Raw genomic sequence first — 25,287 nt, forward strand, 5'->3', positions numbered from 1 at the left:
TGGCCATTTTTCTCTCCTGCTTCTTTCAGATATGGAATGTGCGGATGTGCCTTTATTAACTCCCAGCAGCAAAGAAATGATGTCTCAGGCGTTGAAAGCCACCTTCAGCGGCTTTGCGAAAGAACAGCAGCGGCTGGGAATCCCCAAAGGTAAGACGTGGTTTCCCAGCGAGCAACCATGGTAGCCACAGAGCTTGTGTCCTCCTGCCCGGCTGCCCTTCTCCACACCTGCTATCTCTTTTGTTGATTCTCTTCCCGTAGTATTGCCTTTTTCTTGGTAGCTTCAGCTGGAAAAATCTGGACACAGAGGCAAAACCTTTCAGTGCCACTTGCAAACTACACCAGTCTGACCGACTGTGCCTGTCTGTCCTGCCGACCTCGGCTGCGTGACTGCTCTTGCAGCTTTGGGGACCTGCTTCTTTGGAGGCAGCTCCAGATCATCTCCACTACACAGAGAAGCAGCAGGGACCCTTTACCAGAGGCTGATGACTGGGAGAAACCAAGCAAGATGGAGCAATGGGTGGGAGAAGGGGGCAGAGAAGGGGTTAGAAGTCCCAAACAGATCCAAAACTTCCTCCTTTGTATGAGATTTGGTGTTCCCCCACCACGTTTTACCCTTTTGCCAGTGGACTGCCGGTCTCTATGAGATGAGGCTGTGCGAGTGCAGTGCAGCTGTAGCACTGTTTGTGTCCTGTTCTCATGGGGAAATGGCTTGTGGGTGCTCATTAATGGATCTCTTCTACACCCCCTTGGTGCAGATCCCCAGCAGTGGACGGAGACGCACGTGCGGGACTGGGTGATGTGGGCAGTGAACGAGTTTAGCCTGAAGGGAGTGGATTTCCAGAAGTTTTGCATGAATGGAGCTGCCCTCTGCGCCCTGGGCAAAGAGTGCTTCCTGGAGCTAGCGCCTGACTTTGTGGGAGATATCCTTTGGGAACACCTGGAGATCTTGCAGAAGGGTGAGTGAAAAACCTCCAGGGTGAATGGCTCACGCCGTCCTGGCTAGCCTGATGTTGTGCCTGTCCAAAGCCCTTGGCTCGCAGTCTGGCTCTGCAATTAGATGTTCACCTTGGACTTTAATCCCAATAAAAGCAGCTTTCAGAGCCCAACTTTCCAGTGGGATTTCAAATGGGCATCCCAACCGGGAGTGGGCAGTGCAAATCCTGGCACTGCTTGAAAGAGGAAGGGTGTTTGCGCTGGCCGCTTGGCAGGAATCCGCAGCGGGCAGGGACGCTCTGCCTGCCTGGAAACGATGGTGGGATTTTCCAAAGCATTCTTCCTCAGTTCGTTCAACTCCCGTTGTGAATTTTACTACTTCCTCTGGTGGAACTGGGTACAACAATACTACCAAAATCCCACCCCAATTTCCCAGTTGTGATCGGAAGCTGCTTTGCTTTGTTTCATGTCCCAAAAGGTGGAATGGCGTTTTGCTAAAGGTGGCTGTGTCCCCCACAGGAGAAGCCGTCTCTGCTAGTCCCAGCATGATAACATTCAAGGGCATTAATTTTCATTGATTGGGGACACACACCTTGATTTTGGGTGTTGATTTTTCATAGCGTCTGGATGCCCAAGCAACACTTCACCTGTGATGGTTTCGAAAGAGCAGGTGAAGAGCTTAACACTTTTAACTGAGCCACGAGCAGGAGCAGCAGCAAATCTGGGCTCTTTCTCTAGCTCCTTTTTTTGCAGAGCAATTTGCTTTCCTGGAATATCCCTTGCACTGTCATATCGACCCTGTGTGCTTGTCTGTGCTGGTTATGCCTGTACTGATGGCAGGAAGGGGAGGGGGAGCAAAGTTATGCCTTCCAGGAAACCTTTGACAAATGGATGTTAATTGCCGATTACTAATTTTACTGCTACCTGTGGTTTGCAAAAGGTAAACACGCTCTTCCCAGGGTCTGTGTACGACAGGCTGTTTTTCTGGTCTTTGACTCTATATCTGTTCTGTTCTTCTCATTTGGCATAATTTTTATTGAGTGTTTATATCAACAGCAAGCAGCTTAACCAAACAAAGCAAAACGTTGCGGTCAGTCCAGTTTCTCCTTGGTATAAGCCATGGCTTGTAACGTAGATATGCCTTCCTGCAGCCCTTCTTCATTTGTTCAGGCTGTAACCCACTGGAAAGGGGTGCAACGTGCTGCAGGTATTGACTGAGGCATCAGAGCTGGGTTTGCTTCTTCCTGCAGATTCCCCAAGGCATGGGGAGATGAACTTGTAGTTTCACAGTAAAGTAGGGAATCGTGTTTCCTTACATCACTGACCCATGCAGGTGTTAGGATGCTGCAGCCACGAGGATGCAAAAGGCCTGAGACAGAGAGGAGCTTTTGCAAAGAAGCTGGAAATCTTTGTGCCTGTTGCAGCTTTTCTTCCAAAAGGGTGAAAAAGAAGAAAGCTGAATTCCTTTGTCTCAGCACTGTTGGCGTAGCCCTGGGAACCAAGATATCTCCGTTCTGTGTTCAGTTTTACTGGTGGCTCTGTTAATTCTTGCATAAGCTATCTGAGCCTTAGCTGCTATGGTGGGTTCTTAACACATTTCCCAGAAGGGCAGTATCTGTGAAGTATCTGGAGAGTAACTAAGAAGCGCTTCCAAGAAATAATCAGCCTCACTCCAAGGACTAGTTTCTTTTCCCTGTAAGTCATGGGACTCGTAGTACTGGTGGGACATCTCCCAGCCCCTGACAAGATCTGGGTGCTGTTGTGCTGGTGCTTGTACCAACCTAACGTGCAAAATCGTCCCTGCTGCATCTCTCCCCACTCAAGAGGAGGTGGTTGTCTCCACTTTGCAGCTGGGGATGTGAAGTGTGAAGAGATCAAGGTTTCCCCGGGCTCGACCGTGAGGCAAGGTCCAACTTGCCAGTCCCTGTCTCTTCCATCTTCCCCAGCCACCCACCGTCATCACATGGGGGTGTTGATGCTGGGAGTGGTGGTTAACCCCCAGGTGTTTGGCTTTACCTGTAGCGGGGTGACCGCCAGCATGGGGTCACACTGGGACAGGCTGTGACCTTGCTGTCCCTTCAGCTAACATGCCTCCCTTGTGAGCACTTTCTGAGAGTGACTCATGTACCACAGGCTGCTCAGGGTTTAAAAACGGCAGCAGATGGGTGACTTTTCCCTGCATGGATTTGGGTATTTTCAGGCATATTTTTCCAAATTTCTTCCTAAAATAACCTCTTCAGTTACCAGCAGTCAGCAGTGCCCTCCATTTGACTGTAAGCATAGCTGAAGGTTGCTCTCTTTCTCTGTGGTCACCCACCCTGCCCCTTGGCAGACACTGTGGGGAGAGGAAAAGAGCGTTTCTCATTAGGTCTCTCTGTTTGCACAAAAACTCCTTTTGTTAGAGAATATTTTCCACCCTGCAATCCCCAGGAGAGAGGGCCAAAATTAGGCTCCTTGCAAGCGAACGTGCGTTATCTTCGGTTCGCTTCTCTTTAGCCTCAGCAGAAATAAACATAACCCGAAGTTGTCTGTGTGTTTTTTATTTTGGTTACCCTCTGCAAAGAAAATAAAATCTCCCATGCCGGTATCTCTGCCCACATGCCGTGCTGGAATGAGTAAGGTGTTCATGGAAAAACTGGGCAGGGTAGGAGCAATGTGGCTTTTACATGGGAAAGCAAATCCAGCGCCAAGCCCAGGAGTACCAAAGTGCTCAGAAAAAACAATGGAAAGCAGTGAATCTATGCTTTGATGTGTTACCTGCTCTTTCTCCATGAATTATGCCTATAGAAAGGCTAAAATTTTGCATGCTGCCTATATATATATATATACATGGTGGAGTCTCAGCAGCTGGGTGATGGACAGTGAGGCAAAGCTTTTTTGAGCGTGGGACCTTCTGCCTGCATCAGGTGCAAGGTAAAAGGTGCTGCGTAGGCTGGGAATTAGCATTAATTTGGGTTTGTAGGAGCTGGTTTTGGTATGCATTACCCACTTGCTTGCACATATCTACTGCTGGTCCAAAATTAGGGGTTTTTTCAGAAAAACAGCTGTCCTTGTATGGCAGAGCTTTTTCACAAGCTCATACATGTAAGCGTGATAAGCAATCCCCAAGAGAACGAAAGGCGACAAAAATTAAGGCAAGCAAGGAAATTATGCAACTAGTATTTCAGAACCACCTGGAGCCTCTGATTGAGAAAGTTGTTGATGTTTTGTTTTGTTTTGCTTTGTTTTGCTTTGTTTTGTTTAAACTTGGACATGCCTGCAGCAAGGATTCCCAAAGGAACCCAAGTGCATCAAGCACTTGTTTCAGTGGGATTTCAGCTCCTAACTGATTTCTGTTCCTTTGAACATCCCAGTTTAACCCAGAGAGGAGCATTTTAGGAAGTTCAGACCTCTCTGTGTTACAGCAAGTCTTGTGAAGCACGATACGCCTATGGACATGTGACATTTCCTTCCTTTCCTCTTTGCAGAAGAGGTAAAACCGTACCCAGCAAATGGAGTGAATACAACATATCCAGAATCCCGCTATACTTCAGACTACTTCATTAGTAAGTCTCAGTTATCAGTATCATTCTGGTGCTTCTAGGCCTGAAAGTGCCACCTATTAGAGGTTTGCCTGCATCGCATGAGGACTGCACCATGCAGCTGTTGCTCTGTCGTGGCAGAGCACGCAAAGTGTGTAATTTTGTCTTTTGTAGTGGTTTGGGTTTATTTAGAAGCCATCTGCATTTTTTGGTGACTGCCTTGAGGTGCCATGATCTGCAAACACTATTTGTTTGAAGCTGTAGCTCGGCAGACATGAAAAGTGACCTTAACACTCCAGAACACTGGCAGTTTTTTAAAAACTTATTAAAAAAGGGAGGGAATGGGGGAAGAGAGCTTAATTCTGGATAGCTGCGGTAGGAGCCGAGCAAGGAGAGGGATGAGTCACCGATCTGGACTCCTGCACATCCCATTGCCATTGGTTTGGAGATGTTCTTTAAGGGCATTTGAAATCTGTGATGTATTTCATGAACCAGCAAAAAGAAACAGCTCACTGAATTGGGATTCCAGGCTCTGGCCAGTGAGGAGAAGTGACTGTGGAAGTGACTCATCTATTACAATCATCAGTGATTCTTTGCCCTGTATCTCCTTTGCTGAGACTACACTCCTCAGGATTTTCCAGCTTTTTCCCACTAGCACCTTGCTCAAGAGGTGCTTGGCATAAAGCGTCCTGATGACAGTTGAGGATGTCTTATTTTTTTAAATTGCTGCAATTATAAGACACCATCTCTCTGTAGCATTTCGAAACCTTACTCAAAATTAGTGCCCAATTGTGCCAGGTATTTTATATCCAAAGGCAGTCTCCTCTTGCACTGCAGACTTCAAATCTCAGTGTGTTTTGGGAGACTGGAGGGGGAGCGAGCAACACTCTAGTTTCTTTGAGCTCTTTGAGTTTGGGTGGCTTTCTGACGCTTCCGTTCTGCCGGCAGGCTATGGCATTGAGCATGCACAGTGCGTACCTCCCTCTGAGTTTTCCGAGCCCAGCTTCATCACAGAGTCCTACCAGACCCTCCATCCCATCAGCTCGGAAGAGCTCCTGTCCCTCAAGTATGAGAACGACTATCCCTCGGTCATCCTGCGTGACCCGGTGCAGACAGACTCCCTGCAGACAGACTACTTCACGATCAAGCAAGAAGTAGTAACGCCAGATAACATGTGTATGGGACGTGCCAGCCGAGGTAAAGTTGGGGATCTCGGAGGGTTTGGTTGGGTTATTGCTATTCTACCTATATCAACAGAAGTGCTGCTTTCCCTTCTGTAGGAGATAGTGCTTTGGGGGCACCCAGGCCATCAGGGAGCCGTGCAGTGCCGGTAATGAAGCCATTTCCCAACAGATATATTTTACGGCCTTGAACTCCCAGATGGATTCCCTGATGGCTTTGAGCCCTCCCTGCCTTTCTCTCCAGGGAAAACACGAAGAAGGTCTTTCTTTTCTCTACTTTGCTGCCTGTTTTTACAACATCTGCAAAAATACAGCATTTCTGGGTCTGTACTTTGATGTCAGACTTGAATGAAGTCGAAATAGGCTTTAAGGTTATTAGGGAGGACAGACTGCTGTGTGGTTGTATAAATCTCATTTTCCTAGGAGACCAGGCAAAACCCCACAAATTCTTCACAACTTCTCATCAGGAATTACTGTCCAAGGCTCTGAAGGGTTTTACACTTGATGATCCAAAGTCTTTATCTATTATCTCCGCTGATTTTGATGGCTGTTTGCTTGAACTGATAATCTGTTCTGATGAACCCAAGCCCTGTGCTTTGTTAGGAGATGCAGATGTCATGGGTTCAGTCAGCGACAGAGCTGAAGGACCCCCTGAATCCTTGTGCTACAACCCTACATCTCCAAAGAGTTATAGGTACATGATTCCTGTTTGAGATGATGGGATTTCAACACCTAAACACTTTTGAGGATCTGAGCCCAAATACCTTTTCAATTAATATTATTAAATTCTGAACACATGGGGCCCAGATGCCCGACTACTTTGTAATTACATCGCTTAATGCAAGGCTGAGGATCTGGCTCACAGTATATATTCAAAGCAAAAGTTTAATCCATAGAGCTCAAAGTCACTTACAAAGGGCTATCATTATCTCCTGATTCCAGGTAGGGAACCTGAGGCACGGGGAAGAGATCTGACCTGCCTGCGATCGCGCCCTGAATAGAATCCAGGTGTCCCCATGCCTAAAATTCATTATAGTAACGTGTTGCTGTGAGCCAGGTTTGATGTTGAACATTTAAACCCATTCATCCAGCAACGAGAGCTGAAGATGTGCTGGTTCCCTGTGAAAGCTGGAGCCCCTTTGCAGGTCCGCATCACATACGCGTTGCTCAGTGGAGCTCATTTTAAGTTTCTCATTCTTTTTCCAAGCTGGGAGAGCTAATGACAGGAAAGTTGTTATTTGTATTATTACCTCTGCTTCTGCTGCTAGCTGAGTGTTAATATGAGAGAGGTGACTTAGACGATACAGTGAGCCAAAAGGGCAGCAGTGTTATAATTTTAGGTAAGCTCTTCTTTCTGGGCTTGTTTTTCTGGCTGTCTTTCATCAGTGTCTTTCCCTTTTCTTGACCTTTTCTTTAACGTAGGTGATTTCATAATAATTGTCACTGAAACGCAATGATTCAGGCATGCTTTTGCAATTGTACCTGGAGCCTGTCTCACTGGCAAGCCTAAAAAGGCTCTAGGGGAGGGAGGAAAGAGCCCTTAACTCAGCGTTGGGGACCAAAGGGCCCCTGGTGTTAGCAAACACTTCAACATACTGATTGCAGTTGAAGAAATGCAACAGGCTACAGCCGCGCTTACACTAACGCTCCATTTCAGCCATGTAGAAGGGCCTTTGGGTGGCATTAATCCTCCCAGAGTGGTATAAAGAAGCCTTAATATAAAGCAGAGTCCAGTTTATATTTACGTACGTCTTTACCTTCCCCTGCATTAAAAGGCTAGTCTGCCGTGAAGTCAAGCACTTCAAGCAGTGTGAAATTCAGGATGGAGGTTTTCCAGACAGTCGCCTTTTGCCTTTCTTTGTGTGGGCTTTAGGAATTAATTTTGTGGTCCCACAGGAGTTGTTTGACTTTGCCTTATCAGTGAGGGCGTCTGCTTGGAAAGTGTAACTGCCAAACTCTTAACAAATTTCTCCTGACTAGGTACAAGGCGTGATTTTTCCAAAGGCTCATGTTTAGGTCAAATTTAGGTGAATTTTCAAATAAATGACCCAAGTCACGTCTCCGTCACTGTGGCTGTTCATCTGGCAGACTTTTAATTCCTTTTCTAAACGAGCTTGTGCTGCAGCACTTCTCAGGGAAGTGGTTGTGCCAATTAATGAACATGCACAAAGCGGTGTTAATTTTCCCCTGGCAGGATTCAGGAAGTGATTGAAGTGTATTCTGGGAAATTCTCAAAAAACGAAAAGAAAAAAATAAAATGAGTTTGAAGCATGGATATTACCAGCAGAATCAAGCCAATGGATCCAAACTTCAGATGATTCTGGGCCAGCAATCAGGGCAGAGCCCACGGTAGTCGAGTCTTTTCACAGCAAGTGCTCGTCAAACTACAACACAACAAATATTTGGGGGAGCGTGCCAGCGTCCTTCCACAGTTCTGTTCCCCTGTGATTTACTATCTGGGCCCAAGCTGTGGGTAGCTCTGCCAGTGGAAATTTCTCCAGGAGTTCTTGCACAATCCCAGCAGCTGTTTTTAGCCCGGTTTGGGAAATTAGTGAACTTGAATGATCCTGTTACGCTCTTAGTTTGTCAGTAAAGATGTTGAGCAATCGGCAGTGTACGGGAGATCAGAGAGAGCAATTTCAGTTTGTTCTTTGGACCTTTTTTAGCTCTCAGTTTTAAGTACAGAGGGTATACTTCTGTTGTCCCTAGTGGGTGTAAATCAGCACAGCACTCCTGAGGATCTGGCCTCTCATGTTCTGGTCTGTACTAAAAATACCCCAGAGAGTAGCCTTGATACAACCCAGCTGTGCTCACCTTACCAGAACTGGAAAAATAGCTGTTTGAGCTCTCAGCCTTTTGCTCTCCTCCTCCATCAAATCTGCTGCTGTTTGGGGATTTGGGGGTGGAAGCTGGTTGTAACATATGGCAATAAAAGGCTGCTGTATAGTTTTGCAGGAAACATCAAAAGTATAGAAGCTGGGTGTCCAGTGCCCTTGAACATGCCTGAGAGGCATTTATATAGATATAATACAGGACTTACTGGAGACCCATATCTCTCAGCAGCAAGAGCAAGAGGTCCTGGCACCTGAACTGAGCCTTGAATATCTGTCTAAAGTGGATTATTTCTCTGCCGTTGCCTTTTTGAAACAGAGGACAATTTCCAGTTAGCCCCAGGCATCAGTCTTGGGTAGAGAGTGGGTTTTTCCCCTGACTCTGCCTTGCTTTGCTCCTGAACTTCTCTGGGGCTCAGGTAGCCCTGCTCTGAATTACAAAGACAATAAAAGTATCCCAGTTTCAGGCCATACTTTCGAGTTTGTTTGGAGAGGAGGCATGGTGGGACAGCAACATTTGCCCGGTTGCCTTCTGCCTGTGCAGCGGGCTGGCAAAACATCCTTCTCCTGGCTGTGGCAAGCTAAAGCATCCCTGTGCTGGCCAAGCCCATCTCACATGCCCTTCCTTCTCGCCAGGTAAACTGGGTGGCCAGGACTCCTTCGAGAGCATAGAGAGCTACGACAGCTGCGACCGCCTGACGCAGTCCTGGAGCAGCCAGTCCTCCTTCCAGAGCCTGCAGCGCGTCCCTTCCTACGACAGCTTCGACTCGGAGGACTACCCCACCGCCCTGCCCAACCACAAGCCCAAGGGCACCTTCAAGGACTATGTTCGAGATCGGGCCGATATGAACAAGGACAAGCCTGTCATTCCTGCTGCTGCCCTTGCTGGCTACACAGGTAGGGTCACGCTTCTCAGGAGACTGCCTCTCTGCCGAGCGCCTTGGGTAGAGCCTCTCCATCGAGGGAGAGGGCAGAGCCTCCAGAGGCTCTGGGTTGCCCAACATCTCAGCGGTCTGTGAGTGAGGGGTTTTGGGGTGTCTCTGGGCTCAGCCACATGCATGTGGGCACCCCTGAGAGCACGCAGCCCCCTAAGGCTGCATGTCCTTCACGCGTGGGCCTTCCAGACCTCATGGAGGAAATAGGACCTGACTGAACGCTGGGCATTTGATGCCTTGTGTTTTCATTTACACCCGGGTGCCTCCTGGTTGGGTTTGGAAGGAACTGGTGCCCAGTTTGTGTGGTTGAGAACACAAGGTAGTAGAAATCCCTCGTTTCCCCCCGCTGACACTTTTATGCAGCGTGCTGGCCAATTGCTCGTGGTCTCCCGCCTCAGGCAGGAGCGGCTGCATTTCTGGCGTTGCTGTGTGTGATGTGAAATGATCTTCTCCCCTTTTGGCATGGAGGAAGCACTTGGTTTTGCTCTTTACCTTGGTGGGAGGCAGGGATGGGATGGTGCCAAAGCAGACCCAAACATTTTCCCTTCCCTGCACTGGAAGAGATGAGAAGGGGATAGGCCATGGAAACTCCGGCTTTTTATATGACAGCCCTCTAGCAATCTGGCATCTCCTGGGAGAGAAACCTGGTGGGATGGAGCTTCCAGCTAAAATTGAGATAATCCTTTCCAGTCCTTCTGTGCCATGTCTTTTCCCTGTACTATAAGTAAAATTTGCAGGGCAGCCTCCTGCCAGTTCCCCTTTCCCTCGTACATACTGATCTCTCCTGCCCCAGCTGGTAGCAGCTGTGGCCCAGAGGAGCCAAGCGGTGGAAATAGTTTGTGCAGATAAAGATCATCAAAAGGTTCAGAGCAGATCCTGAGGTGTGACTGTCCCTGAAATCTCCTCCCACGCGTGGCTCATCTTAGGGCTGATATCTAGTTTTTTGTGAGGGGGGAAGAGATGCAGAGGGGAGGAGAGGTGGAGAGATAATTTTAGGAGCTATGTGTAAAAAAGGAAGTGGTTTGTTACTATAGCTTTAGTTAGAAAGAAAGCTCAGCTCTGCCTGCTGAATGAGCCTGTTTCAACCAAGTCTATGCAAAATAAAAGTGTGCTCTGCTATTCCTGAATGGTTTTTGGCTGGGGGAAGTGGTGCGGAGAGGCATGAGTGGTAGGAGGGGCCGTGCTGCGGGACACCATCCTCTGCCGTGCCACAGAAGTTGATGTTCCTAAGAAAAGAGACCAGTGAGCAGAACTTGCAATTTTTATTCCTATTTTCTCCTGATAATGCCTTTCACTACGGCCTGTGGAAGTGTTTTGGGTACCTGGTGCCTGGGCAGGAGCGTTGGTTGCATGTTAACAGCTGGGGAAACTGAGGCACGGAGGCACTGGCAAAACCAGGAGTTTTATTTTCCAAGCTGGACGTTTCCCTCCGCATTTGCTGCAGCTCATGGAAAAGAGCCGCCCCCGTAGAGAGGCGACGTTCCCAGCTCCCTCCGCGAGCGTGGAGCCCAAGTCGGCGGCTGGACCCTGTGTTTTGCCAAGGAGTATTAGCACCCCAAAGAGTGTCCTTGGATTCCTGCCGCCAGGAAGGGGAGACTTTGGTTAATGCAATGCCAGAGCACACTTCCAAACGCTTTGCACTGCATAACATTTTCCCTTGCCTCATTTCAAACCCCATTTTGAGCCGGAAAGATAATCCTTTGGCCCGGGCATTTCGGTGTGATCAATAAGTGGGAGCGCCTGATTTTTTTTTTTTTTTTTTTTTGCATTGCTTCACTTGAGAAACTTTAAATGGGGAGAGGAAAATCAGAGGTTTCCAGAATCAGCAGTCACTTGGAAATCCTTGGGCTGGAGTGCTGCTTGCTTGCTCCGAAGGCTGCTAAGCAATAATTCAGTCCTCAAACCACCACAGCCTGCATTTACTGTTGGGAACAATCTTTGGACAGATGATCTTTGCAGGCACGTGACTCCAGAGATGTCCTCTGTCCCTTTTTAAAGCCTACTGACCTGTCAGCACCTTACATTTTCTGTGCAAAGGGAGCCCAGCGTGGGTGCAAAGCGAAGCCGGGTTGCTGTGAAAGCAGGTCAGAGCGAGCGCAAGTGAGAACATGTTGCATTACAAACTGGAGGAGAACTGGGTACTCTCAAAACTGTTTTGTATTAGTGTGTTTCTGCAAAAAAAAAAATCCAGGCTGGCCACTGAGAAGTGCTGGACCTCTTTCTTGGGCCAGCTGAGCAAGGGGTGTGTGGACTCTCAGGCAGAACTCCTAGGTTCTTCTTTTTATGCTTTGCTTTACATTACTTTTACTTTACTCGGGGGAGGAAGTGCTGTCTAGCAGCTAGAGCAGAGGAACTTAAAGTCTGGGCGCTGCAGCTCTGGTGAGGAGGTGGAGCCTCCAGTTGAGCAGAGCAGGGGATTACCAGCCCAGGGTCCCAAAGCAGCCAGGGTCCCAAAGTCTCACTTAGATGATGCCTCGAGCACATGTCCACCACCATTAACCAGCCTGTGGAGCACCCAACAGACCAGCACCTCTTCGGGCTGGAAGGGTGAAACCTGGGACATCACGTCTTTCATCTCCAGGGCTCTCTGGTTTGGCTTTAAGAACTCAACAATACTGTTCAGGTTTTGTTACCGAGGGCCTGTTTTGCCAGCGGCCCAGGGAGGTGGCACAGTGCTTTATCGCAGCCGCGGCACATCTCTGATGGTATCTGCCCTAAGAGGCGCATGCTTTGGTGAGAAGGTGCATTTTGGCGGAAGCTCCGTTTGCGTTTGATGTGTTCTTCACCCAGCTCGCAAGCAGCTTTTCAAAGCTGCGTTATCTGCCCCCACATCTTGACCTAATTTAACAAGTTGCCATGGTTGCTCAGATAGAGGTTGATGCAATTTTCTTATCTTTTTTGAGGGAGAAATGTAATTGCTCAGGAGTTGGTGAACTTCAGTTTCCATAGCTGCCGGGAGGGCCAGCTCTGGACACCTCTGGTTTAGGGGCCAGATCTCTCAAAGCTTGGCCAGCTTGAGTGTTACATAAAGCCAGATTTATTTCTTTTATTGACACGACCTAGGAAACGGAGACAGAATGCATCTATTAAATTTAGGTAAATGCTGTGTTAGGATGCAGCTTCTCTGCAGGCTCAGCCTCACGTTGGCTTAGCTGAGCTCAGTTTAAGGTCCCTCGTTCATGCAGCGTTTGGTGTGGGCGGGTGGCTCGTGCTAGGCGCATGCTGGAATGTGGGCATAGACCCCTCTGTACCTGAGCCCAGCAGGGCTAAGTTAAGCTCAGCTTTGCCTCCGTGCCACCTGCGGCTGTGCCTGAGTCAGATCCTGCAAGCTGCTGCCTCCAATGGGTACCGTGGCCTCCAGCCCCTTTTGTGAGACCTGACGCCTCGCGGATAAATGCAGTCGAGAAGCGAGCGGCCCATGCAGAGGGCCTGTGGTGGGGGTCTGACCGCGTTGGTCTTTGCTCTTTCTGTCCTACATTCGCTTTTCCACTACGCTGACCTACTTGTGCCGCTGCCCTCCTGGCGATGCCGGTCCAGCAGCGGTTCAGACCCTCCCTCTGCCCCTGTGGTTGCTGATAGCCACTCAGGGCTGAACTGTTCTCAGCTTTTCTTGCGTGCCCCCAAAGCACCTGCGTGGGTTTCTAGCCAAGATGTGGTGTTTGTTTGCTTTGTGGCACGTAGGACCTCAGCATCATCTGTGCAGGCCGGGGCTTTCCATCGCAGGGTGTTGTCTGCATTGCCACACCACCAGAGCTGTGATGGGCCGGGCTGCTGCTCCGCGGAGCTCAACAGACAGAGCAGAGCCATTCCCCTCGTGTTCGAGAGGTGAAGGGAGGAAAGAGGAATGAGACAGGTGAAGCGAGCGTGCCCCAAACTGTGAGCCTTCCTCTGCAAGGCTGGGTTTGCATTTGTGATGCTGTACTTTCTTACCGACCTGGTTAGGAAGTTGCTGTTTACAGCACCTAAAGAGTTAATGCCCCCTTCGCAGCTAATACCGCACATGACCTGAGTGTTTCTCTTAGCAACAGATTGATGCTATCTTCATTATCATGCTGCCCTGAAGACTGAAAATAGTGCAGTAGTGCAGGGAATAGCCACCTCTCACAGATGCTATCTCACCCCAGCGCCCAGGAGCGCTTCTGTCTACCAAAGGGTTTTGCCCAGGCCAGATCCAGCCCTGATCCTTGCTATCAGCATTCACAGTACCCGGTCGACAGGGCCCAAATCTGACTGCTAAACCCATCTGCCCTGTCTGAATTGTCTGCGGTGCAGAGCCTGAAGCCTTCGACAAGGCTCTGTTTCTGAGCGATGCTTATCTGTGACACAGAAGTGAAAGCATGCAGCTGCTGTTTTGCAAGAAAGTCAAGTCAGTGCCAAAGAAAGTGGGTCTCTTTCAAGAGAGCTTGTGTGCTGCTTCTCCTCTTCTTGTTGCCCGTGCTGCTGGCCTGAAGCTTCCATCAGCGAGCTCTCTGGCCGTGCTGTGGTCATCAGCATCCGAAAATCCGCCAGCCGCTGCCTTCCCAGCCCCTCTCCCACACAGTCCGGTGATCCAGCTGCCCTTGACATCCAGAGCTTGTGCAGCAGCTTTTCTAGAAACATCAGCATCCTTCCTGCCTGCTTGTCTGCACTTCTGGAGAAGCGTGCCTGCATGGGCATCCGTAGCCACTTGTATATTGAGTTAGGGGAATCTGGAGATGCAGGCAGCTGCCCCAGGATTCAGAAGCAACACAGCAGCACCTCTGTCCCTTGGGCGATGCAGGGGGTGGTGTTAGCTCGCTCCCTCTGGGTCCTACCCGTTACCTGCCCTTGCAGGGTGGCTTCAAGTGTGACCAGCCAGCAGCTCCTGCCCGCTTTCTGCCTCCACTGCAGTGCCTGCCTGGGCTCAGCAGCCCTTTTCGCCTCCACAAGGTGGGGAGCTCAAGGGTGGGGCTCGGGGCTGGTTCAGTGGCTCCTGCTCCACCTGCCAGACATGTGCAAATGACAGTGAAATCAGCCCCACGCATCGCTGCCCGACCGTGACAGCACCTCAGCTCTCACCAGAGCTGCTGCAGCCACTGGCAGCACCTTCTCCGCAGCCCGGAGGCTTTGTCTTTCCTTCGAGCAATGAGCTGGAGCATTTAAACCACAGTTCTTGGCCTGCAGGACCACCTTCAGGGGGTGATGTGAAGCTCACAAAGCCCCTTGTGCTTTGCCAGATGCCTCTGGAGTGAGACCAGTCCTCCCAGCATGTTCTTCCTCGAAACAGTTGATGCATCAGGAAAGCAGAACTGGCCCACAATGGCCCGCCTGGCTGCTCTCCTGTCTACAAGCACAACCAAAAAGCATGTGGCTCCCCAAGAAAGGTGCTGTCTGGGTGCTTCCCTGCTTTCTTCGTGCCTGCTCTTTGGAGATGCTTCCATCCGAGCTCCGTCGCTGCCCTCCCACCCATACAAAGCTGGCACTTCGCGGTGGCGTGACCTGAGCCAGAGCTTGGGAGGAGGCAATTGAGCTTGGCCTAACGAGGGAGCTATGGGGACGAGCTTTGCCGTCCCTCAACACAGTGTGATAAATTGGGGACCGCCAGTGCCACAGTGAAGGGGGCTTGGGCAGGGTGGGCATGTGAGTGAGGTGAAGGCTGTTTTGGAGATGTTGCTGTGCCCAATTGTTTTGTTGGGTTGGAACCACAAACCACAGAATGAAAAGCATAGGTGCGCCCCTTTCTTTTTTTTTTCTTCAGTAGTTTTTTTTTTTTTCTTGTTGTTTGAAAGAAGGAAAACAAAACAGAGGCCGTTGAGAGGGGTGGGGGTGTGAAACCGTCTTGAGAGAGAGTGAGGATGATGCGTTTCAGGCACGGATGCCTGTCTGCCCCAGCCGGGTGGTACCACCATCGCCACGCCAGTGAAAGCGGTTTCAAACCCCTCCAGAGCTGTTGGGTAGGAAGGTGGTAGGAGACCTCCAGTCCCAGCCAAGGGAGGATGGCACAGGGATGACGTGGCACCAAACTCTGGGCACTGGGGACACCCACGGGTGCCATCGGAGGGCTGATGCGGAGGAGGCACTGCTCAGCCAACGGTTCCGGCTGTAGCAGCTGGTCATCATCCGGTTTAAGAGGCATATTTTCCCCCTGACGCGGGAGAATTCCTGCAGTGTGGCAGTCCCCGCTGAAGGAGCCCGTTCAGTGCCACCGAGGCCAGACAGGGCCCCCATTGTGGCCCCGGCGGGCACTATTCTTAGCAGCCTTCACGGGTGCCGGAGGTCGCGGCAGGGCGGGAGGACGTCCCACCACCCTTGTCTTTTGTGGAGCAGGGGCTGCCCCCGTTCCCCAGCCTGGGCTGGGCTCGCTCTGGGAAGTCCCTGGATGTGCACAGCAGGACCAGCACCCTAAAAGGTGGCTTGTGTCCCTCCACCCCACGCTCGGAGCTGCATCTGAAAAACAGCCTGCGAGAACACTCCAGTGGTGGTCGTTTTTGGAGATAACCAAGGCAATTTTAGACTGGCTCTTAGGAAGGATTTCTTTGCAGAAGGGGTCGTTGGGCGTTGGAATGGGCTGCCCAGGGCAGGGGGGGAGTCCCCATCCCTGGAGGGGTTGAAGAGTCGGGTTGACCCAGCACTGAGGGATCTGGTGGAGTTGGGAACGGTCAGGGCGAGGTTCATGGTTGGACTGGAGGATCTTCAAGGTCTTTTCCAAACAAGATGATTCTGGGATTCTGCAACAGGTCGCGTGGTGGGATACACCCACCGAGCTACGCCGGCCGTGGGGCGGTTGGTGCGGGCTTGTGCCATGAAGCGATCTGGACCAGGCATCGTGGTGGGGATTTCCAGCCCTGGCCAGGGACAAGCAGAAGGGTTGAAGCAGAAAGGATGGAAAATGGGTGCTGCTCCCAGCTCCTGCGGGGGTGGAGGTTTTGGGTACAGAGACAAGCCTGGCAGCTTCATCCCTGCCCTGATAGCTTTGGGAACACAGCGTTGGCGGAGTGGCATCTCTGCCCAAGCCAAAGGTCACCGTGAAATCCTATTAAGCATTGGGAAAAATAACTCCCAGCTCCTTGCTGGTGTGCAGAGTGAGCAAAAGATGCTTATTACTGCAGATTGCCCTCCCAGCACTAATTACAGCTCTACTGGCCCACCAGATGATGCATGGACCTCCAGCAGCCCTTCTCTGATCATTTTGCCTGCCTACCCTGTGGTCTCCCCAGAGCTGCTTTCGGGCACGCAGGCTCGGGCATGTGCCAGGGTTTGGTTCCTGCCACCTCAGGCATCACCCGCCTGGCTGACACCTCGCAGTGGTGTCTGCAGGGCCTCTGCTGCCTTCCCCTCTGGCAGGGCGTGTGTTTATAGGAGCTCAGACATGCCTGCAAGCCCTGCAGTAAACACATTCTTGACATAATTGCTTGTCCAACGCAGAGGAATTTGGGGTTTTACACGTGTCCTGCAGGCAGCTCGGAATAGACCTTGGGAATCCCTGTTCCGAGGATGACACTGCTTCCTTCAAAATCCCAAAATACCCAGCAGAGCGGCACCCGGCGCAGCGGCAGGAGCTCTACCTCGCTTGCTGGAGAGAGGGCGAGGAATTGCTGGGTTTCCCGACACCTCTCCGTGCCAGCTGGCAGCCGAGCTGCGAGCACCAAGCGTGAACTGCGCCGGCCGCTTGGCTCAGGGTTAATGACACTCAAACCTTGAAACACTCCCCGCAGAGCCAGGGTGGCCCAGGGGTATTTTGAGGGCAGTTGCTCCCCCAAGAACCTGGCGCCTAGGTGATGGGTTTCCATCCGTCTTATTTTGGGGAAGGAATTAAGAAAAAATTCCTTGTTCTTTGGTTGGGCAGGAGAGAGATCGATGCCAGGTGATAAACCTGATCTTGCGTCAGTCTTCTCTCCTGTTTCTCTGTTAACCTGATTTGGGTTGTCCCTGTGTGTCTGTAGGGAATTGGTGTAAAGTCAGATGGGCCAAGAGAAACCATCCCCATGTGAATTCACCTGCCATTCCCTATGGAGGACCTCAGGCAGCTGAAATAACCTTTTTTCCCAATGTTTTCTCGGTATTTAAAGCTCGCTGCTATAAATAGGTCTACGCTTTGAGATGCGGTGGCATTTCAGGCCAGGGTTTTGGCTCTTCCCTTTCAAAAGCGAGGCGAAGGCGTCATCTGAATTTTTCCTCCCTCATTTTGGTGCGGATAACCCAGCTCCATCCCTACCGGAGCGCGTGGTCGTGGAGTCAACGTCTTGGCAAGCTCCTGCCGAGAACGAACAACGGGCTGGAGCCTTTCCCCGCTGAGTGTCGTCTTCCCATTTACAAGCAGAGAGATGCTGTGAGCTCCCTGCTTTGTCCTGCCCGTGGCTGTTCGATAACCCTCAGGGCTTGGCGGAGGACCCGGTGCCTGAAAAACTCTGGAGCGGTTCCTTAGGAATAACAGGAGGGAAATAATTTGGGGAAGGCTGGACGGCGCACAGTGATTCCCCTGTCCCACAGCCAGCTCTCTCATTTCCTCCTCCCCAGCAGCTTGTCTGCTTTTGAGTCATTTTAAACCTTGTGGAAAAGGGGGAACAGCCCTCTCTTCCCTTCGCGGGTTGTCCCGCAGCCACAGCTCTGACAGCCTTCATTGTCATTCGTGGAAATAGGCTGTTCTCCATCCTTTTTTTCCCTGCTTGAAACTTCTGCTCATTGCTGTCAGCAGGCGGGTTTACCCCAGCCTGCCATCCTAATCCAGCCTGTGCAATTCTTTCTGTGATAAATCATTCTCTCTAACCTCTGGCTCTGTTTATTATTATTGTCATTCTTATTATTGGTGATATATTCTAAGCTCCGTTTAAAACATGGCAAAATCTCGCCCAAAACATGTTGCCCAGAGCTAAGTGCAATATTTTGGGTGCGGCCGCATTTGGAAGTTGCTCATCAAGGAGATTTTGGCTTGAGGGCTTCTCCTCTACCTTTGATTGGTTCACAAGTGCAAAAAAGAAATAAGTATTTCGAAATCACTCCACGTACACCATTAATCCAAGCCAAAACCAGGCTGTGAAGCCGCAAGCTCGCAGCGGGGTGCACGGGGTACTGCAGGATAGATGGGTCAGGCTCAGGACACCGAGGCAAATCGCTGTTGGCCACAATTAGCACCCAGGGGAAAGATGGAGATGGCAGAGTTGTAAGGAGAAGCTGAATGTCCGTGGCGTGGGATGCTGCGTGCTGCCTCGTGCCTCTCCTGGCTTAAGGGAACCAGCAGCCACGGGGAGGTTTGCTCGTGGCTTTGCTAAGACTGTGCCAAGGCTGTGCTGGGGAGATCCACCGCTCCTGAGCTGGTGAGATCTGTCTGCCGAGCCAGCCAGCCCCTGCCTTCCCCGCACCGAGCTCCGCGAGCTGGCGGAGCCCGTTCCTGCAGCAACACGCCCTGGAAAGAGGCCAAATAATTTTCATACCTGGGTCCCCCTTTATCTCGGTTAAACAGCGACGGAGCAAAGAGTCAAGGTCGGGAAGCAGGAGTCTGCCGGAGTTCATATGATGGCCAGCAGCTTTTTGGCACAGAGGAAATGGTGGTGCTCTTGTGCCAAGACAATGACTCTTCACTGTTTGGATGCCAGAAAAATAATCCTATTTATGTAACTCGAAGTAAAGCATTCCAGTGCATGAATATTCAGCTCTTACTGCAAATAGGGAGCTCTTTTACCTGCAGGATTTAACTCTCAAGCTGTCATCTCAGCCTAGATCTTGCCCTGTGGCCGCTGATGGGGTTTTTTTGATAGGAAAAGGTTTTATTTTTTCCAGTGAGCACCGTTTGCATGTGATTTTTTTTTTTTTTTTTTTTAAATCCCCTGGGATAGAAGGGACCGTGCTTTTCCTGGCATTAACATCTCATGTTTCCTTTGTCTTTCTAGGCAGTGGACCCATCCAACTGTGGCAATTCCTGCTGGAACTGCTCACTGACAAGTCCTGTCAGTCCTTCATCAGCTGGACGGGCGACGGCTGGGAATTCAAACTTTCCGACCCAGACGAGGTAGAGTGCCCTGGAATTAAGTGCAGAGCCCAAATGCTGCTGAAATATTGGTGTGGATAATCCTCCCCTCCTCCCTTCAGGGCTGAGATTTGGGCAGTCACGTTGTTCTGGTCTTGGGGAAAAGAATGAATTAGAGTCCAGCTGAAAACCTGTTAAAGATAGGGCTGCAGTAATACCTAGGAAGCAGTAATTTGTGCCCAAAGCTGGCGTGAAGTAGTTGAAACACTGTAGAGACATGTATCACCAAAGCAAAGAAAATAGGGTGTGTACAGGTGGTGGTGGGCTTCCCACTGATTTTGGGGAACAGATGGGACATTGGTTCCTTTCCCTGAATCCCCATAGAGTCGTCTGCAATGTTCTGCCATTGCATGGAGGTTGGTTTTCCCAAATGTTAATGATTGTGACCCATCCGTGTCCATCTTAAAGACAAAGAAAGTGCTCTCCCTTCCCTCGAGTCCGGCCCTGCTGCCTGATGCTGCCCAACCAAGCCAGATTGATTTTTTTCCTTCCCTTCCCTGCGACGTGCACCCCCCCCTTGACTCTCCTCCCCGCTGTCCCAGGTGGCCAGGCGATGGGGCAAGAGGAAAAACAAGCCCAAGATGAACTACGAGAAGCTGAGCCGTGGCTTGCGCTACTACTACGACAAGAACATCATCCACAAGACGGCCGGGAAACGCTACGTCTACCGTTTCGTCTGCGACCTGCAGAGCCTGCTGGGCTACACGCCCGAGGAGCTCCACGCCATGCTGGACGTCAAGCCCGATGCCGACGAGTGAAGGTGGCCGGCCGGGGCGGAGGGATCGCCCCGTGTCATTTTGGAGAGTCGATGGGACCTTTTCTGTTGGTTCTTTTTTTATTTTTACTGTTATTTTTGTTGGGTTTTGTTTGTTTTTTTTTTTTTTAAAGAGCAACTCAGATCTGATGCTTTGAGGATGTTGGGCGAGAGGGTGGCGGAAGAGACAAACTTTTAGCCAAAACCTAAAAAGTTTGGTTCAGAGAAGGATGGGCTTGCTTTTTTCCTGAAAGCTCCAAGACAGGCTTTTTTTGGGGGTGAAATTCTGAGTTTTAAGAAAGCCAGAAAAATGTAGCTCACTTAAAAAAAAAACCAAACCCCTCCCCATCCCCTGCTGTTTAGAAAAAATGTTATCAAATGTGGATCCCTTTGGTTTTTGTATTCTTCGCACACAAACTGACAGTTCAGGAAATGACAGTGTTCCCGAGGATTTGAGGATTTTAAACTTTTTTGGGGGGCAGGGAGGGAAAACCAAAGTGGGTGAATATTCCTGCTTCGGGGAGGGGCAATATAGGAAAGAACCAAGAACTGTTTGTCGTTCTTGTTACATCACCTTTCTGTCGGTTGTCTTCTTTTCTACAAAAGACAGAATATTTGCTATAGGAGGGATCAAGACTCTTTTTTTTTAAAAAAAAAAATTTGTTAAAGTTTTATTTTATTAAATTTTGTGCCAGTATTTTTTTTTAAATAGTCTTAAGCTCTAAGATGGTCTCAGTATTGCAATATTGTGTGTGTTTGTTTCTGTTATGCCAGCAGAGAGTTTTATCACAGTGAGGAAAAAGAAAAAAAAAAAAAAAAAAAAACCAAACGAGTTTATGTAGACCCCACTGGAGAAGTGTAGCACTACGACTCGGCATCTCCGAATCGTGTGTGAAGGAAAATTTTAACTCCAAACTGGCTCCTGGTGATGCTGGCTGGGTGTGCCACTCTTGCTTCCAGTCCCACACGCTTTGCTCCACCATTTGCTGATAAAGCTGGTTGAAATTTCTGCTTTCGTTGTTGTTGTTTAAAAAGGGGCCTTTTTGTACAGCTGCGTTTTGTGCATGAAACCTGTCAAGGTTTGTGGGGAAAATGTCTTTTCTGCATTTTCCAAACTACTTTTTTTGCTCAAGGAACACTTCGGTGCTTTCAGAAAATTTGTTTTGTTTTGTTTTTTTTTTTTTGAAGGGGAAAAGGGAGAAATTCCCATGTTTTGAATGTGGTAAGTGGAAAATATGTAAGTTGGTTGGGCGCGAAAACATCAGGAAAAAGTTGAAAAACCAAAGGGAAATGTTCTTTCCTTCCTGTTTCGACCAGCTCTATCTTTATTGCTGTATGTCTAAACCAGCCTGGGCACACGCAGAAAGGAAATTGTCCTTGCAAATGGGTTCTTTACTGCTCTTTGTAAGCCTGATCCTGCAAACCCTGGCAGGGTGTGATTAACATGAAGCATATGACCGGTGTCGCTGGGGTAAACGAGAGGTCTCCTGCGCTTGCCCGAGATGGTTGCAGGACCAGTCCCGGGGGGAGCTGCTCCCATCTGTCCTCCAAACCTTCGGCGACTCGTTCAGAGGGGTAAATCCTGTGGCCCCCAGCACTTCCCAGGCTGCTCTGAGCAGACTGAGGCTCCCGACTGCCTTCGGGGAAGGTCTGGTGTGAGTTAGAGCGCGGGGCAGCGAGCGTTTCCGTATCCAGATACGACCCCGAAGCCGGATCCGTGCGGATCCAACCGCCAAACGGGGTCTGTCACCCCTGAGAGCCACTGGGCTTTTTCTTTCTAAAGACAGTATTATGCGTTTGAACCAAAAGTACCTTCTTTTTGTGTTGTTTGTCTGTCTGTCTGTGTGGTTTAGGTAGTTGTGTTTGTTACAGAGGCACTGTGAGACAGTAGCGGGGGGCGAGGTGGGGAGAGGCTTTCCAGAGTTGGTCGCCGGGCGATGCCTGTGTAGTACAGGCTGATTTGTTGTGTCAGCAGGGCAGGACTCTGTGTACAAAACCCCAAAATATTCAGGCACATAACCCGCCCTGCACAGGGGCAGTGTTGGATGGGGAGCTCGACCCCGGGGCAAGGTGATGCTCAGAGGTGCTGGGCTCTCCTCCTCATCCTCCGGACCTGGGGGCACCTTTGTATCCCCAGTTGGTCATTTTGGGGCAAGTCAACCCCAAAACTGCTGCATGCTTAAAAAAAAAAGGTGCTGGTGGAGGGGAAATGAGTGGGCCAAGAGGGACCTCCAGCCATGGGGGGTGGAAGCAGAAGGTGGTTTAGGTGAGGGATGTTATTATGCTGTTAGCTCACGGGGCTGGGGCTGCGCATCATCCCACTGAGCATATGGGAAGAAAAGGGTGGGATGGACGGAAAGGAAGGAAAAAGGGGATGAAAGGAAGGTGAAGGGAGCATGCACCAAAGGAGGAAAGGGACACTGCCCGCTGGGAAGTTAAACTTCAGCTCATCTCCTCGGGCAGACAGGGAGGATGGGAGAAAGCAGCTCGGCCGAGCTGGAGAGAGGAAAGGAAAACACAGATACCGTGGATGAGACCCCCCCACCGGCGAGGCACCGGGGCAGAGCTCTGCTGAAAAGGGACACAGAAATGTGCAGGGGAGGAGCAGTTAAAGAGCATCCCGACAGGACACATCGTATGGGTTGGATTTTCAGCAGTCGGGTGGGTTTTTTCGGGCAGTCGGGGTTGCTGTCTCGCATGCAGCTGCAGAGTGCCCTTAGCTTACCCTTCACAGGCCACTTCTAGCTGTGCTTTGGAAAATCCCTCTTACACCCTTAGAAAGGGTGCCCTGTCTCCTGCCCTGGACACCACGCCGTGTCCCAGGACATGCCTCCTGCTTCGCTCGGATGCTCCACTGCAGCTGAAGTGCCTTTTTCAAGCGGAAAACAGGGATAAAATTTCCCTCCAATGGAAGGAACCGCAGGTTCGGGTACCAACCCCATCCTTCTGCCAGGCTAAATCCCTTGTCTGCTCCACTGTGCTTATTTTTTCCAGGTTTCCAAGCTGAACCTGTGTGTTCCTAGTGATTTTAGGAAGGTGCTTTAAAGGTTAGGAAGGGCCAGTCGTGGAAAGCAGCTCTGTTTTTTGGAAGTAGCCCCTGGCTGGAGCTTCTCCATCGTTTCTCCCGGCTGTTTGCCATCCCAGCTCGCAGCCTGTGTGCAAGTGCAGCCGGAAAAGTCCTAGAGACAGCAGGTTCATCATTTCCTGTTTTCTTCTATTTTTTATTCCCCATCTAGAGACCATCCCAGAGAGGGCTGTGTGCTGTTTATACACTGGAAATTTGCAGATTTGTTCTTGTTCCTTTGTTTTTTTTTCTTTTTTCTTTCTGCTTTTTAACTGCATGTTGACTTTTAGCAAGGGATGTGCTGGAACCCAAACCCTCTGACCTCCTATTCTCTGAGGCCATGAAATTCTGGTTCGCCCACTCCCGTGTGCTGGACCAGAAGGATGGGTTTGAGAGGGATGGTGGAGATCTGCCTGGGATGGGCCTCGCTCCTGTGCTGGTTTCTCTGCAAGGGGCCGAGCTTCACCCTCAGCAGATACACACGCCTTTTAGAAATTGGGTAATTTTGTCTTGTTTTGGAATGTCTCAGGTGCTTTTGGTGATTCTTTTTTTTTTTAATATTTTCTGTGTCCTGCTCGTGATCTGCTGTTTTCTGTGCAGGGGCATGTCCCCTTGGTTTTCTGGCAGAGCCTGAGTCCTACCTTGGGAGCATAAGCGCTTGCAAACAGCTTTCTGGGGCCTCGGCAGTTGGTATTTGGGACCTCAGTAAAAGGAAAAAACCAAAAACCTGATGCAAAATGCAAGTGCTTTTTCTGCTGCCTGTCTCTCTTCCATCTCTGCATGTAGGGTGACCATAACTCGTGGACACTTGTGTGTGTGCAAGTGTAGATCCATTTTATTTCCACACTACCACCGTCCCGCTCCAGACGTGGGGAAATAACCAAACAGGGCAAGAAATAAAAAATACTGTATGATTTAACCTCCTCATGTCTTTCCAAACCAACACCTCCTCCAAAACAAAGGTCCCAGTAAGCACCGATAAATTCAGATGCTGCAGGAAACATCCCCATCTTCCGTCTCTTGCTCTTCTGGGGGGGTTTTCTGCGAGGCTTTAGGGCTTGGTTGCTTGTTCCTCGTTAACGTCGCAAAATTTGGATGCCTTGGTGTGCTCTGCTCTCTGGTAGGGTCTATATAACATCCGTGAGCTGTTGTCTACATTCCAAAGAGGTTTAAATAAATGATAAATCTATGTATACATATATGTTATAATGGAATATCTCCAGGAATTAACTGCCTCAGTAAAAAAAAAAAAAAGTCTTTGTTTTGTTTTGTTTTGTTTTTACACATGGGATTTTTTTTTAAGCTGATAAACATAGAAGAAGAAAAAAAAAAAAAGAGATTGTTATATTGTGCTGTTCGACTATTTTCCAACTTGTATTTTCATATAATTTATATTTTTTAAAAGTGGAAAAAAATTTTAAAAGCGAGATTAAAAAAAAAGAAAAAGCAGGTGCTTTTTAAAAAAACTGAGCTGAGGTAGCTTAGAGATGTAGCGATGTGTGTGTGTGTCCGTGTGTTGTGTTTTGTTTTGTTTTGTTTTGTTTTTAAAGGATACAAAAAAAAAAAAAAATCCCTCCTACATTGAATTCTTAAAGAAGGAGGGGATTGGTTTTGTTTTAATTGCTGATGCTGGCACATCATTTTGCTGGAGAGTTTTTTATATACTGTAGCCTTATTTCATATCGTATTTTAAACCATGTGAAATTAAAAGAAGAATAATTCATAACCCTCAGTGTCGGTGTGCTTATTCGTTGGCTTTACTCTTTAAATTCAGGGAGCAAAGTGGAAAAACAATGCCAAAACTTAGGAACCCCAGCGACTTCTGTAGTTATTTTTCATTATTAAACAAAATTGTGTGGTGATAGGGAATAAGGGGCTGGCTGGCATTGCAGCCTGTGGTCTCGGGGGGTGGGAGAAGGGAGATGCTCCTCCCGCTGTGGGAGCAGGACACGTGGCGTGTCCCCTCCGCCTCCTTGGAGACCGTCACCCCTCCACGCTGCTTTCCCAGGGGCAATTCCAGGGTTTCAAAATGGTCTGTCACCCCGAACCGTCACAGGGAGCTTGGGATACCTGTGGTTTACCCC

At 49.7% G+C, this 25,287-nt stretch overlaps 1 protein-coding gene across 3 annotated transcripts in view; it reads left to right on the top strand.

Moving 5' to 3' along the window:
* The window catches only part of ETS1 (ETS proto-oncogene 1, transcription factor), a 78,234-nt gene extending 53,305 nt beyond the window's left edge, over positions 1-24,929 (top strand). For all 3 annotated transcript variants that reach the window (XM_074848699.1, XM_074848698.1, XM_074848700.1), the window contains 7 exons: positions 30-149; positions 758-958; positions 4,403-4,480; positions 5,405-5,653; positions 9,105-9,365; positions 19,249-19,367; positions 19,928-24,929. In XM_074848699.1, the coding sequence (XP_074704800.1) occupies positions 30-149; positions 758-958; positions 4,403-4,480; positions 5,405-5,653; positions 9,105-9,365; positions 19,249-19,367; positions 19,928-20,143 (1,244 nt within the window). In that variant the 3' untranslated portion in view covers positions 20,144-24,929. The remainder of the gene's footprint in view (positions 1-29; positions 150-757; positions 959-4,402; positions 4,481-5,404; positions 5,654-9,104; positions 9,366-19,248; positions 19,368-19,927) is intronic.
* The last annotated feature ends 358 nt before the right edge of the window (positions 24,930-25,287 follow it).

Source organism: Strix aluco, chromosome 23, assembly GCF_031877795.1.
Source record: "Strix aluco isolate bStrAlu1 chromosome 23, bStrAlu1.hap1, whole genome shotgun sequence".
Classification (NCBI taxonomy): Eukaryota; Metazoa; Chordata; class Aves; order Strigiformes; family Strigidae; genus Strix; species Strix aluco.